Source organism: Alosa sapidissima, chromosome 8 (genome assembly GCF_018492685.1).
Source record: "Alosa sapidissima isolate fAloSap1 chromosome 8, fAloSap1.pri, whole genome shotgun sequence".
NCBI lineage: Eukaryota > Metazoa > Chordata > Actinopteri > Clupeiformes > Clupeidae > Alosa > Alosa sapidissima.
Genome location: NC_055964.1, coordinates 21,877,110 through 21,892,071, shown reverse-complemented (window position 1 = coordinate 21,892,071; position 14,962 = coordinate 21,877,110). Strand labels below are relative to the sequence as shown.

Genomic DNA, 14,962 nt, shown 5'->3' with positions numbered 1-14,962 from the left:
TTTCCATAAAGACGTATTTAATGTCCAAACACTGAATCTAAGAAAACCAAATCCAAAGGTGCATCAGTGTGTAGTGTTCAGAGTTAATGTGTGTGTTCAGGGATTTAGCTGTCTGGTTGCTCTGTAATGTTACGCAGTAATGTGTATCTACTCGTCATAGTCTCTAGGCATCTGAACTATCTTCATTTACAGAGTCATTGACAGTCTCCTCTGACTGGTTATCTGTTTCATCCAAAACCTTCAACTGGACAAGTTCATCGGTCAGTCTAAAAACAAAGACACAAACACAACACTCAACACCATTTTGTGGTTTACAAAAATCAGTCTGCGACTGAAAAGTGTAACTCTGCTCTGCCTACATAACATGGATGGACATGCAGTATGGGAGCCTTTAAATCTTTTTATGTGCAAGCAGTTCCCTGACTTGATTTACCTTGACACAGGAGTTACTGCTTGTTTACAGGCATTAATGCTGTCTGTGAGCTGAGAGCGGAGTGCCTGGGCCATCTCACTGGACAGGATGTTGGACAAAGAGCATCCTGGGAACAGACTCAGAAGAAGAAGCTCCACCTGGACAAAGAAAGCAGCTTTAGGTTTTCTTCCTTAAAACGGTCACATCTTTAACACAACTGTTACATCCAGAGATATACAATTCAATTCAACACACAATTTCACATCTGATGAATAGCAGCTGTTTGGAAGTTAGAGGTCCAATACATGGATTAAGAGCTAGTCCAGGAGAAAAAGAAAATGTCATTGGAAATATCCTGTCAAATATGAGAAGTCAGGCCCCCCTTGCCCCCAGCCCCCCCTCCTTTGCATTTGTGTGCTGCATTGGAAAACTAGCCTGTTGATTATTGGGGTCCAGGATTCGGGTACAGACAGCATCGTCCTTGGCCAGGTCCAGTTTCTGCCCTTTGTAATGTGCTTTAGCACGGTTCTCGTAGTACTGGCTGACTCCTGGGTTGTACTTAACGGCTAATGAGAACTGCTTAGCCGCCTCCTGATACTTTCTGCGGGCATGAAAACATGCAATGCAATGTTAAACTTGTAAACATCTGAGGATTATTAGCCAGGGTATTTTACATTTCCCTCTTTAGAGCACCAAAGGAGGTGTGTCAGAGACCTGTCCTTCTGGCGCTGGAGGCCGAAGGTGTTGTGCACGACTGCCAGCCGAGCCCAAATGGCTTCATTATATGGGTCCAGCTCCTCAGCCTGCTGGTAGTCGGCCAGAGCGAAAGTCAAGTCCCCCTGCTTAAAGAAGCAGTCTGCACAGAGCACACAGTATTGTCAGTGACCAAGGCCAAGTTGAGGCCAAACCTTCTTAAACCAATGTTGTTTGTAAGCTATACTGTACCATGCCATAAGCTACTTTGAGGTTTTGACGTTTCCCCCGAAATGTTCGTAGCTATGTTTACCTTCTGTAAGTCATACGTTCGTAAGGTTGGTCTGGTCTGGTCTGTTTTAGTGGCACGACACATGCACTTACAGTATTGCCAAGGAACACCTACATATATGTTGCATTGCATTTGGCGCTTCATTTTGAGAAAAAAAAAAACAGTCAGAATAAATTAATTAGCCTTAATTCTTTAAGGACATTTGGATACAAGACAGACACAGTGGCATGCAGTCTGTGCTGTGCTGTGTGCACTGTGCTTGGAAATGTCAATGGGAGAAACAATGAGTCTTAAAGAGTTGCTGCGGAAGAACAGAGGTCAGCGCTTTCCTCTATGACTAATTCAGCACTAGGCAGGCCTCCCTCCCCACTTAGTCATGTGACCTCTGACCTTCCCCTATTCTAGAACACATTCAGAACAGTCTGAGGGCTTAAAACAAGGGAAATGTCTGTGCCTGAAGCTATCAGAAATGTTTGAATGATCTTTTTTCAATTTTTTAAACGGCCTGAATTCCGCCTGGGGATTTTAAGACCAGTAGTCTAACTTCTCAGCCACCGTTCTCTGTAAAGCTGGACTTCCTGGTAGAAACCCATTCAATTTATTCTTGGATTTCCACCAATATTAACCCTACAAATACTCTGCTAATACTGACACTATTTATATCACCGGCAGCAGGCTGATTGCATTATCAGAATAGTACTGTACATCTCACACAAATATAGTGCTAATTAGTAGCAAATCCATGTAATGTTCTTTTGGAGAATTTTGAACTATGTAACAGGACAATTCACCTCTGAAAAGTGCTGATGGCCTTGTCCACCTCCTCACCTCCTCTGTTGATGAAGAGGCCGCTCTCCTCCCTCTGGTCCTCGATGGCCCTACTGAGCAGCATGGCCGCCTCCTGGTAGAAGCCGCGGGAGAAGCAGTGCACAGCAAAGTCATTGTAGGTCAGCACGAGCTGGGCGTGCGCCTCGTCCCGCAGCTCCTCGCTTCCTTCCTGCCTCTCGCCCAGCGCGTCCGCTCGCACCGACTCGCTCAGCTCGATGGCCAGCACAAGGTCCTCGATGGCAGCAGTGAAGTCTTTCAGTCGGCGTTGCAGGGTCCCTCTAGAGGAGGACACCAGCAAGCAAAATGGCAGTGGACACCAATGTACTATGGGTTATGTGATATAATGGCTTGTGGTGTTTTCACAGATTTATCGGCCAGCAATCACAAACTCATTCACTGGTGACATATAGAATGGCTATACAGTATATTGACTTCTCACACAAGATAAAAATCCATCACACACAGTACATGGTTGACAAGAACTGTGGTGTTACATTGCTCTTGTTGTCCACCCTCTTCTTCACAGGTACCCAAGACGCCCACCAATCAGTATTCTTTACAAACAAGGTACTTCATTACACACTTAATACCTTTGATGATCTCTAGAAGTTCGCTTATTATGTACAGTTGAGTGTTTAGTTGCAGTTCACAGACCTCACCTGAACAGGTAGTATGACGCTTCCTCTGGACTGTACTGTATGGCGTTATTGATCCTCACCAGGGCGTCTTGCAGGTCCCCCTCCAATGCCTTATTCACGGCATGCTGCCGCACCAACTGTCCAGACTCCTTTAGCTGCTGCATGAGCCCTCGTGCCTCTGGACAAGTGGAGTTCAGCTGGAGGGCTGACTTCAGGCTGTGGTAGCAGAGCGACACCTGCAGGGAGTCATCAGGCATTACAGCTCGAACAGGGCTGGTCAGAGCAGGCTCGGCTGATGACGTTCATAATTTGACTGATTTTCATATTCTTGAGGATTGCACACTTTGTGTACGCAGACACTGTAAACCTGTGTGTGATTTTAAATCTGAATTTCTAGAAATGTAATTACATATCTGTTGCTAGTTTTTCCTTGATGTCCCTTAATGACGTAAAGCTGAGAATGATTCAACGTTTCCTCAATCATATAGTTTATATGAGAATGTCATCATGCAGATAATAATTGCGATCCATTGCCAGCTAAGAACTATTCACTCATCTAGTTTTGCTACCCTTTCTGCACATGTGCGTAATTGCCTACTTCTACACAATATTAAACAGTCCATTTTTCCACCCACCTGGTTGAGTTGCTGATGTAGACGGGCTTTAAGAACAAAGAGATCTGCTGTTGGCTCATCCACCTCCAGCCACTTACTGACCAGCTTTAGACTGTCACTGTATCGTCCTAGTGCGGTCAGACATGCCAAGCTACTCGTTGAACAATAACATTAGAGATGGAATACAGGGTGAGGAATTATTCTTAAGACTTGAACATCACAATATCCAGCTGGTTTAACACTAACCGGCTGGTTGTTTTGATTAAGCACAAACCAATCAAATCCAAACCTAACTGAAGTTTAATATTTCCTGAATTGCATCATAAAAATGGAATATATCTGTTTTAGAAAATCTCTAAAGTCATTAGTTTTAATTAGTAGTGAGATTGCTTAATATATGAATAAAGCACTGTGTTATTGCCAGCTGATGTTTGGCTAGGTAACAAAATGGTTCAAAGAGTTCATATAAACAAATGACTTAACATTGTTCTTTTTTATGATGAACCAAATTTCAGACTGACCTCCTAAACTGATAGGACCTAAAATTCGGTTTCATTTCAGCCGCTTTGGAGAAAGACTCAAGCGCTTTTACAAACATCCCATTGTCATAGAGACACTGGCCCTGCGGACAAGGAAAGGAACAAATCAGGAGGTAAGCCTTTAAAGGCAGAGGCTGCATTTCCGAAATGTGAAATGTTAATCAAAATCACACGCCATCTTTCATTGGCTGGAATTGTGTACAGCTCGGTCTGAGCTACTTTGTTTGTTTCCCATTTACAGACTGTTTACGAACACCAGTTTTTTTCCTGAGCACAAGCACTGAAAGGACAGCTTGAGGACTGTGAGAAGAAATTCACTGCATTTGACAAAAAGTGTATCAGAGGAGATTCATGGACTGCACTTTCACATTGCAATACATGACACAGACACAGTCATAGTTCTGTCTGTGTCTATTTGGTAGGTATTCCTATTCATCCAAATCCTATTCACTGTCTAAAGCTAATCTTATTCACTGTCTCTTGAAAAGCGGATTTAGCATTGAGAATACAAAACTGTTCCTTTTCCACTTTGATCTGTATCAATCAGTCTCTTCTACTGCAGTGCAGCATACTCCATAATACCGCTTTCTCTGCATGTGACCATTAAATACCTGCCATACTCATAATAAGTTTAAAATGTACCTGTAGGTAGTAGATGAATGCAAGACGGTGAGCGATACTCTTGTCCTCTGGGTCTAGATAGTAAGCTTGCCTGTAAGTATGGATAGCTGACTGGAAATCACATAGTTGGAGATAGGCCTCTCCCATGTCCATATACAAACAAATCTGTCAGGAGTTAGAACAGCTCATTTCAGCTCACACAATTCATCACATTTTTACCCGTTTTTTTTTTTTACAGTGGGAATTATTCAATTATCCCCAGAAAGATGCTTTACATGCTCTGAAATAACCCAAACGGTGGAAGAGGAAGTATATTGTTTTCTTCCCATTTTTACTCACCTGGTTTGGCTGTAGACTGATGGCTTTGTTGAAACAATTTACTGCAGTTTCAAACAGTGACTTTGACATGGCTTCTAACCCTGAGTCATAGCTGGGAAAGAGAAAATGCCAAAACCTTCATATATGCATTCACTGACCATACAATGACTATACCTTATAGGCAGGCTATAGGCCTATCTATTTTATTTGACTTTTATACTCACAGTGATTTGACCTTGTTTTTTATTATGAGGTCACCACGCAGGTCAGGTCGGTCAGGTTTTGTTCCTGTTATTCTGAAGATATTGCTTGACCCGAAAATACGTGGGAAAACATACTCTGGTGTTTTCTGGTGCTGTGAGTCTGATGTTGTGAGTGAAGTGGAGCCATCATCTGACTGGGGTTAAACAAAACACATCACATGGAAAGTTAAGATATGGCCTAATAGACATGCCCTCTCATTTAAGCTAGGCCTAGTTCATGAGACATGTTCAGACATGCTCTCTCACTTAGGTTAGGCCTTCTCATTCAGGGTAGACCTAGTTCAGATTTGTTTTTTTCCAGATCAGTCCAGCAAGCTATTATTCACAACATAATGTGACACGAGACTGCGTTTTTCATTCAACAAGTTAGGCCTACGGCTTTAAAAGGCTTAATTTTAAGAACTGCAACAACATGCGGAGATACCTAGTCTACACTGATAATCTAATCAGTGATTAGGCTACTATAGCTACTATATAAACTTGTTCTGGGTTAGTTTCATAGACTATACAGTCTATGGTTAGTTTAGTAGGCCTAGGCCTACAGACAGAAACAGCGAAATTTCAAAACCGACACACGCACTGAATAGCCTATGATGTCAAAGAGTGACAGCAGCTTTACATGCAATTTTGTTTCCTACTCAGCCAACACTATGCAAAACTGACCTTGGTAAAATCTGACTTGCTCCCCTGCAGAGCATTATCCATTTTTAGAAACTAACGTTAGTTTATTCACGTTTCCTTGTGCGTCACATAGCCTGGTCGTTTCTGAAGTAGAAACCGCTCCGCTCTAAAATCTTTTGGTAGAAACAAACAAGGGGATGATGTGTAACCAAGGGAACGTAGCAACTTCAGAGTGCTGTTCTGACACCGATGAAAAGTTAGACATGGTTACATTAATTTTGTATTAGCCTACGTATGGGCTACAAATGGAGACACCTGGTTGGAAAGCCATTTATCTTGCACTAGAGTTTCGACTGAAAAAGGCATTGTCACAGATCAAATAAATCTGACAAATGCACAAAATGTCATTCAGCGAGTTTGCCTTCTAGGATTCCAGTCAAGGGGCGTGGTCTTATGCAGGAAGGGGAATATCTCAACAGCTGCACGGAAAGTATGGGAAAGGTCTTGTGTAAACATTCGTTTTTTTTGGTCATTTTCTGGGATGTGGTAAATGCTGTACATGTAAATATGTCTTTATTAGAAAAAATAAATTCTGAGTAAATTAAGTGGATATTCATCTCCCAACTTTAGCCTACAGCGGGTGTGACGGACACGCCCAGAAATAACTTTTATTTTGAAAAATCAAGGATCTCCGGAAACCATTTTTAAACATTTTAGCATGCACATCAGCTGACATGACATAGTAAACGAATTGATTGTTTTGGAAGACAGAGTCAGTGTGTTTCAGGAAACCACGCTATGTCTTTGGCGATTTGTGATACCCAGCTTCAGAAAACGACACCGGTGCAGTTGAGGTTAACACGACAAGGTACAGCAAATGGACCGAGATGAAGCCTCAAGACCTCTTTTGGGATCTGAGAACGGGGAGTTGGAACACAGCTCTTACCTGGAGTAAGTAGCTAACGTCAGCCAAAAAGTTGTTGGAAAAAAGACCACTATTAGCCTATCCTTAGCCTGATCCTTAGCCTAAGTGACAACGAAATGCAGACGTGTCAGCTGTTTTAACTCACAGTTGTTTGCCTTGTCTGGTTATGAATTTGAGTAAATGTAGTTTTGTCTCCTGCAAGGTATTTGGTTTGGAAACACTGAGCACTGTGTGTGTGTGTGTGTGTGTGTGTGTGTGTGTGTGTGTGTGTGTGTGTGTGTGTGTGAGAGCCTGTTTGTGTGTGTTTTACCCTGTTTATTCTGGTAGGCTGTAGTAGATAGATAGATAGATAGATACTTTATTGATCCCAAGGGGAAACAAAGTAAAAGTAAACAACAATGGACCAGTGGACCTCTAAATTAGGATAACCTTTGGTATGTGAAACAGTGGACACCACATAGACTAGCCTCCGGAGTACCTTCACACCATTATATTCAGCATTTCATGAATATTCGACAATCCTTCACAACTAACCTTTCAAAGAGGTTCCTGTAAAATCACTTCTTGAATATATGCCTATGCCAAGGGCAAGCTTTAGATGTCTGATGTCTCCATCATTACTGAGGCCTTTGCGAGTCTTTCTAGATGTACCTACGTTTTCTGTTCTATTATCTGTTCCTTTGTGCACAGCAAGGTGAAAAATGGCAAGCTCTACTTGGCCACCTTTGCAGCCATCCTGGGTCCCCTTAGCTTTGGCTTTGTGCTGGGCTACAGCTCTCCTGCCATCCCAGATCTCATTAGGATCACTGACCCACATATGCGGCTCAACCCAGAGGAAGCCTCCTGGTTTGGGGTAAGAGAGAATAATATTCCTTGATCTTATTTACCAGGCTACAGCTGTTTCAAAGTCTTTTCTAATGGATTATTATGCAAAAAACAACACTTACATCGATTCAACATCACATAACAAATACAAATAGCCTACAGCACATGCAACAATTTTATTTGACAACATGTCTGTTTCAAATTTACGCAAGGTACGCAAATTCACACAATGCATGCAAATAGCCCTAACAAAACGGAAGCATTCACAATATTAAGAGTAACTCACGGACCAAACCATATTCTCATTGCTGGACAAATATAAATGAATAAAAATATATATAAATAAATATGTGTGACATATTAGACTAAGATTTTGCCAATCATTCAAAATGAGGGACGAGTGACTTGATCCAATGGCCTTTGTGTTAATGTGATTGTGTGGCTTTGTTGATGGCCTTGCAGTCGGTGGTGACCATAGGGGCAGCTCTGGGAGGCCTCTTGGGTGGCTGGGTGGTGGATAAGCTTGGGCGAAAACTGACCCTCATGTTCTGCGCCATGCCATACATCTTTGGCTTCACCATTATCATCGCTGCTCAGAACCACTGGATGCTGTATCTGGGGAGGATATTGACGGGATTGGCGAGTGGGGTCACTTCTCTGGTTGTACCGGTAAGTTTGGCAAATATCTCTATCTGACAAACAAGCATTGTTTTGTAACGTTTTCTGTGTAATGGGATAAAAATGTCACTGTGTGAATATAGTCTACATGACTTCAAAATCCAAACACAGATTTTAACTTATCTTAGCAGTGTTTGTCAGTATGTTTTGCAAGGATGAGGCTAAAGGCTGACTACTGCCTTTGAACGCAACACAGTATTTACAGTTTCTATTGTGTGTTTAAAGAAATGCTGGCTTGTGTGTGTTGGACACGGCCTTGTGAAATGCTACGGTATAAAAGATAACATTTTGCAGTGTCTTCAATATATTCCTGGTTTTTCCACAAACTTCATTAGTTCAGCATTTAGATTTGCTTACAGTTAGCAATCACAGATGACCCAGCTTGTCTAGTGCTGTGCAGATGATTTCATATTTGACTGCTAATATCCTTTATGACATTTTAATAGTCGGTGAATCTAAATTGAATTCAACTTAAGTGTGTCATTGTGCAGTATACAAGTACAAAGAGAATTATATACAGTGTGATCCAGTAAACAGTGTGTGTTGGGATGTGCATCGAGAGAGTAAACATGACCGGACAAATATGAACCATTTGTCTGACTTGTCATGCTTCTGTTTGTGTGACAAACCTCATGTGAGTTGTGTCAGCGTTGTCAGGCTCACGTTTCCACTTCCCCAGAAACATGTGTCTTGAGACCCTCACAGAAAGGAGGTTAAAAACGGCATCTGTTTAATGAATCAAATGTGATCAAATGCGTTCCATCTCACCATCTCCTCCTCCTCCTGTAGCTCTACATCTCTGAGATGGCCCACGAGCGTGTCCGCGGGACAATGGGCTCCTGTGTCCAGCTCATGGTGGTAATAGGAATAATGGGAGCTTACATAGCAGGTGAGAAACATCAGCCTTTATGTGTAAATTGACTTAAGTTTATACAGATTGTTAACTATGTACAACAAGGTGAGCTGTAACATTACATAATGTCTCTCAATCTCAGTATAATGACCATAGTGTGGGTTTAGAGGTTACTTACTATGAAAAAACAGGAAGATAGAGAAACAAGCATAAGTGTCAAAATGGCACGTTCTCATTGTTTATGAGGAATGAGGATGTGTGCTGTAAACTACTTCAGTTTAATTGAAATATGGCTTCTGCTAGCCTTGAGTCTGGCAGTCCTCCCTCGAGCTGTTTTAGATCAGCTGCCATGACATTGCAATAATTAGTGTGTCCAGAGACTAAGAGCGACTTTTCTGTGTACACACCCAAACAGGTCATGTGTTGTATAAAAAGCACTTCACTGTTGACATTGTATGTCACGTAGCCATAGCTATCTTTTCCCAATTCCCAGTCTGTGATGGCTTTGATTTGTTCTTCCACTGGTTTGACTGTCCCTCTTCCCTCTCTCCCACTCTGTCAGGCTTGTTCCTGGGCTGGCGATGGCTGGCGGTCACCTCCTCGGTTCCACCGGCTCTGATGCTGGTGCTGATGTGCTTCATGCCAGAAACGCCTCACTTCCTGTTATCCCAGGGCAGGAGGGCCGAGGCCCAGGAGGCCCTGCGGTTCCTGCGAGGGCCAGATGCCTCACCTGAGGAAGAGTGTGCCAGGATAGAGGGCGCTATGCAAGATCAGGTGAGGCTGCCGCCTGTAAACAAACGGTAGCTGTGAAATTAGATGGCAATTAGTGAAATCAGATCACAGTTACAAGTATGCATGTTATAAAGAATATGATTTGAGTCCATTTACACAAAGGAGAAGTATGCTACTAGAGAGAGACACAATAGTCTACAAGTCTACACAATAACATCCAAACAGGAATGCAGGCTCTCACTCATATATCCTCCCATTCATACTTACGTCCATTCATTCATCACTCCTCAAAACACATCATTCCATCCATTTTTCACTACACACACACATACACACACATTGTACCATTTTCTGCCTCTGTATGCTTCTTGTTCCTGCTCGGAGTCTTGAAGGGGACCTGTGAGGACCGGCACCAGACCATCTGTCAGTCTGTCATCGTGCTTACTTTGCATGACCAAAGCATAGCAAAACCAGTCACATGATTCCAGTGGTATCTGCTTCAATTGCATGCTGTTTGTACTGTAGTAGGCTGTGATGTAGCTAGGCTAACTTAAGTGTGACCCAAGCTCATCTCTGTACAGTGACTAGTAGTTTCTGGACCTTCACTCCCTTCATGTGATCTGCATTTTCACTGTAACTACATTTTTAACTACTGTTTTAGATCTGCTTATGACCATTTTCACATTTTTGTGCAGGGAGGTAGTTTGGGATGGTCAGATCTGAAAGACCCGGTCATTTACAAGCCCATGGGTATCGGGATCGTCATGATGCTCTTTCAGCAGCTCACAGGCATCAATGCCATCATGTTCTATGCCGAGTCCATTTTCGAAAAGGCCCATTTCAAGGTATAGATTGGTTTTGTGTATATGTATAGATTGTAACGTACACTCTCTGTGAATGTCATTCGCTGACGTTGGTTAGTAATTTTTTCATAATTTTGACACTTTGTCCATTTGCTGTTTCAGAACAGCGATGTTGCCTCAGTGATAGTAGCCGCAATCCAGGTGGTCTTCACAGCCGTGGCGGCTCTGCTGATGGACAGGGCAGGCAGGAAAATCCTCCTCATCGTCTCAGGTACACTGATACCTCTAAACTGACACCATGCATGTAGACACTCTGGTCACTCATCCCGTATCTAATTAACCCATTTCACAAGATGGGGCACTGTCCCATAGACGGCAAAAGAAAAAAGTCCACAGGAAAGACAAAAGCAGGAAGACATTTTACCCTGCCAATTAAGGCATCATTAACATCAACGAGGCCGGACACCTGAACACTGTGAAATAGGCTCATTACCTTCTGTATGAATGAGAACTGTAGGTGTAGCCACGCTTCTAATCTAATGCAAACATGAGTCTAATGCATCTCTAGTTTGTTTTGTCCCATATCCAAAAAGTGTTTTTGCAGTCTTCTGTGGATGTTTCAGTATTTCACATAATTCAACTGCTTGTATTTTTTGTCTCTGTGGTAAGGTGTTGCCATGACCATCAGCACTGCGATGTTCGGAGTCTACTTCTGGCTCTCAAGCCCAAATCACAGCAGTGCCCAGGTCGCCATGGAAACGCCAGGTCCTGTCAGCCTGGCCCCTCAACCTGACCTGGCGTGGCTGGCGTTGGTCAGCATGGGCCTCTTTATCACAGGTAAGGGACTGGAGAGTCATCCATTCAGTTATTGAATACAATTGAAAAATTGCCAGAAATGTACAAATAATTTTAACCTATGCACTGGTCAAGTACAAACCTTTGAGTTCAACGGCCATATATGAAATAATTAATAATTTAGCAATACAAAAGCCTCTTCATTTGAAAGAGTTCTGGTCATGGTGTTTTGGTTGTTTGTAGTAGGCTGTGATGTAGCTAGGCTAACTTAAGTGTGACCCAAGCTCATCTCTGTACAGTGACTAGTAGTTTCTGGACCTTCACTCCCTCGGACTGTTGATGGTCAGATCACATGATTCCTGGAATGGCCACTGCATTAACAACCTCGTGATGCCAGCCGAGGCACCACAAAGCAACATCTGGTGACTCGAGTTAGAAGCCCAGCCCCAGCAGACAACTTAGACAATTATGTAACCGCATAGGTGATGCCAAGTCGCTTCCCTTGAATGCTGTTTATTTTCATTACTCTCAGTTACAGTCACTTACAGTTGAGTTTTATGAGGTCAAAGTACAGTGTGAGGGGCCCACCCTCCTTCTGTAAGAATTTGACATGGCCGGGCTGGTTAACTTAATTTTCTTGTCTGGCTATTTGTGTGTGGAGACAAACACCCTTACCATCCATTCCAGTCTATATCAGACTAGTTATTTTCAGAGCATCTCTCTACTTCCATCCACAGTCCTTTGGAACGACCATATAAAAGGGTTCCTTCTGGGTCCTGATCAGCTTTCCAGAATATCACCTACACTGTGGTCTGAAATGTTAACCAGTGAATCACAGGACGATGATGCGACAGTCTGATGATGAATGGCATCGTTTCAGATCAGCATTTCCAAACTGTGAAGAAACATATGATTGACCTTCCTTGAAGTGTAATTGAAAAGCCAATTACAGGAGAGTTTTGGCAGGAAATACTTGCATATCCTGTTTATTGCATTTTTGCCAGCAACAAGCCAAGGTTAAGCATACACTGCAGTCATCTGCTCTTGCAGCCTCGTGAGAGATGTGATCTGTCCCATGACCGTCCCCTGTACAGTAATACTTAACAGATTACATCTCTCTGGTGCAGGTGACTTGAAGTGCCATTAATCAATCAAAAAAGTCAGCAAGATAAATGAATGAGAGAGTATCTAGGTATCATTCATGTTCTAAACTGCATGTTTTCACTACATGTCTTTGTTCAGACAACAGAGCTCCCATGTTTAGCACAAAAGACTCAGTTGCTGCCTTGTTCATACATTAAGGTTACTTGTGTAATGTTTCCCTCTGATCATTCTCACAGACAAATTACAGGGAGTGGTGTCGCCAATTCCCTCATCCTGGGCTCCACTCCAAAGCAGCGCAGTCTCTTAATGGAACACGGCTGCTGCAAAACAAGATTAACTCTGCTAGACAAAGCCTTTTTTTCAGCGATTATGTCAGAGCCACCGCAGAGACAAGTTATTTGCACTTAGCTCTATTGATAACACAAGCTGATACTGAATCCGTGATCAATGATGGTAAACCCGAATGGCATGATGTCCCCCCCCCCCCCCCCCAGGCTTTGCTCTTGGCTGGGGCCCCACACCCTGGTTGGTGATGTCGGAGATCTTCCCCACGCGAGGGAGGGGGTTGGGAAGCTCTATGTGCGTGCTGACCAACTGGGGGTCTGCATTCATCGTCACCAAGACCTTTCACAATCTCATGGTATGTGGAAAATTCTGGCATATTCTGAAACATATCTTTTGTTTTGGGTAGAAATAGCCATCTAGCAGCTTACTCAGTAGGTATTGTAATTGCATTACATCCACATTATGAATTACTCAAGTTCAAGGCGACCAGTGCATTCTGTAGATATTCACACTTTTATCAAGACATTGCATTGCTATTAGATATGAGCTGCAGATTGCAGGTTTACCACTTACATGGGCGGATTATGAACATTCGGGCCCCTGGGCCCAGATGTATTAAGGGCCCCCCACTTATTGTTGTATATGTGGGAGGGGGGGGGGGGGGGGGTTGGGGGTCCTTCCCCCAGAAATGTTTACATTTTTTTTTATGTGATTTCCTGTATTCTGGTGCATTTTGGGGATGGCCAATACTAAATTTAATCAGATTCATAGCCTTCATCCTGATTTGTTGATATTGAGGCAATGATTCAATGCAAAGGCTTGGGCTTCAGGGCCCCCTGACCCCTTGGGCCCCTGGGCCCGGTAGGCCCGTGCAGTAATCCATCCCTGCGGAAACTATGAGTCAACATACTCAGGTTTATCACTAAACTGTGTAGTTAAAATGCCACTATGGTTGATGATACTGTGGTAGTCTCGCTTTGACTCTCTCTCTAATGGCTTTCAGGACGTGCTGACCTCTGCTGGGACGTTCTGGCTGTTCTCAGGCATGTGTGCTCTGAACGTCTTTTTCACAATCTTCTTTGTGCCCGAGACCAAAGGCAAATCACTAGAGCAGATCCAAGCTCACTTCAAAGGAGCACGACACCACTAGAACTGCACAAACAGGAACTGATGTGTGTGTGTGTGTGTGTGTGTGTGTGTGTGTGACAGAGAGTACGAGTGAATGTGCATTTATGTGAAGCAAAGTATTGTGTGTGGGAGCGAGCGGAATGAGTGGACATTTTGTAATTTTATCAGTTTTCTCTAATTACAATACTTTGTGTGCCAAGCAACCATATTATTTGATATTGATTATTCAAGCAATTTTAAAGAAATCTGTCTCCAAATAAAAGTGGAGTTCTGAGTAGAGTTGTCTCACTGGAAGGCTTTTATTTTTGGGCTTACATCCTTGATAAAGAATGTGTTGAGAGTGTTCACAGTGCTGTTGTGGCATCACGTCCCTAACGCGAGAGAAATTAGATTAAGTGTTCTTGCTAAGTCAAAGACAAATGTGTATATTGGGCTTCATCTTCTAGGTTGTTGGGTACACACAAAGGTTTACACAGGGTGTTCATCCCACAAGGCAGCTCTTGTCCAAGAGCCCAGTGACTACTAAGTAAAAGCCATTGCAGACCAAAGGGAATCTCAGGAAACCAATAAGATGAGTAGGGTACACAGAGAGAGAGAACTTTAGCACATGGTGCTACCTGATGGCCTTCCTCTCAAGGCTGATGTATTGATTGTTCATAGAAAATAGTATTTCATGTTAATGTTAATTCATGTTAATAATGATAATATCAGTGTAACCCCAGGTACGGAGAGCATTTATAATTATACAACACAGTGTTGTGTGCATCTGTGTGAAAGATATTGAGAAAAAGTCAACATAAAGCAAGAACTTGAAGTGCCCATGAGAGTTGTAGGATTGAACTTTTAAGCCTCTTAAGGTACATTTCTGTTCAGCTTTGCTCAGCAGCATCCTCTACTGTCTGATGAAGAACACTGAATGATCTAGAACTGAATGTTCTACTGATCTACTGAATGATCTAGAACTGAATGATAGCTAACTTTTCCACAGAAGTACT

At 42.8% G+C, this 14,962-nt stretch overlaps 2 protein-coding genes across 3 annotated transcripts; one reads left to right on the top strand and one right to left on the bottom strand.

Annotated features, from left to right (window-relative positions):
* On the bottom strand, positions 1 to 6,269 carry LOC121714822 (tetratricopeptide repeat protein 16-like). 2 transcript variants are annotated; one of them, XM_042099908.1, is made up of 13 exons: positions 6,132 to 6,269; positions 5,882 to 6,012; positions 5,180 to 5,352; positions 4,977 to 5,067; positions 4,659 to 4,802; positions 3,999 to 4,099; positions 3,499 to 3,628; positions 2,885 to 3,099; positions 2,226 to 2,503; positions 1,127 to 1,268; positions 848 to 1,013; positions 434 to 570; positions 1 to 266 (listed from the first exon to the last, which is right to left on the bottom strand). In XM_042099908.1, the coding sequence occupies exons 2-13, from the start codon at positions 5,921 to 5,923 to the stop codon at positions 164 to 166; spliced, it is 1,722 nt and encodes a 573-aa protein (XP_041955842.1). In that variant the 5' UTR covers positions 5,924 to 6,012; positions 6,132 to 6,269; the 3' UTR covers positions 1 to 163. The 2 variants fall into 2 exon arrangements, with proteins under 2 accessions (XP_041955842.1, XP_041955843.1); XM_042099909.1 differs by having other exon boundaries at positions 5,882 to 6,269.
* A 190-nt stretch (positions 6,270 to 6,459) lies between these two features.
* Positions 6,460 to 14,244, top strand: slc2a8 (solute carrier family 2 member 8). Its single transcript, XM_042099910.1, has 10 exons — positions 6,460 to 6,790; positions 7,455 to 7,617; positions 8,052 to 8,258; positions 9,057 to 9,156; positions 9,683 to 9,894; positions 10,548 to 10,697; positions 10,818 to 10,926; positions 11,325 to 11,492; positions 13,049 to 13,194; positions 13,843 to 14,244. The coding sequence occupies exons 1-10, from the start codon at positions 6,717 to 6,719 to the stop codon at positions 13,987 to 13,989; spliced, it is 1,476 nt and encodes a 491-aa protein (XP_041955844.1). The 5' UTR covers positions 6,460 to 6,716; the 3' UTR covers positions 13,990 to 14,244.
* The last annotated feature ends 718 nt before the right edge of the window (positions 14,245 to 14,962 follow it).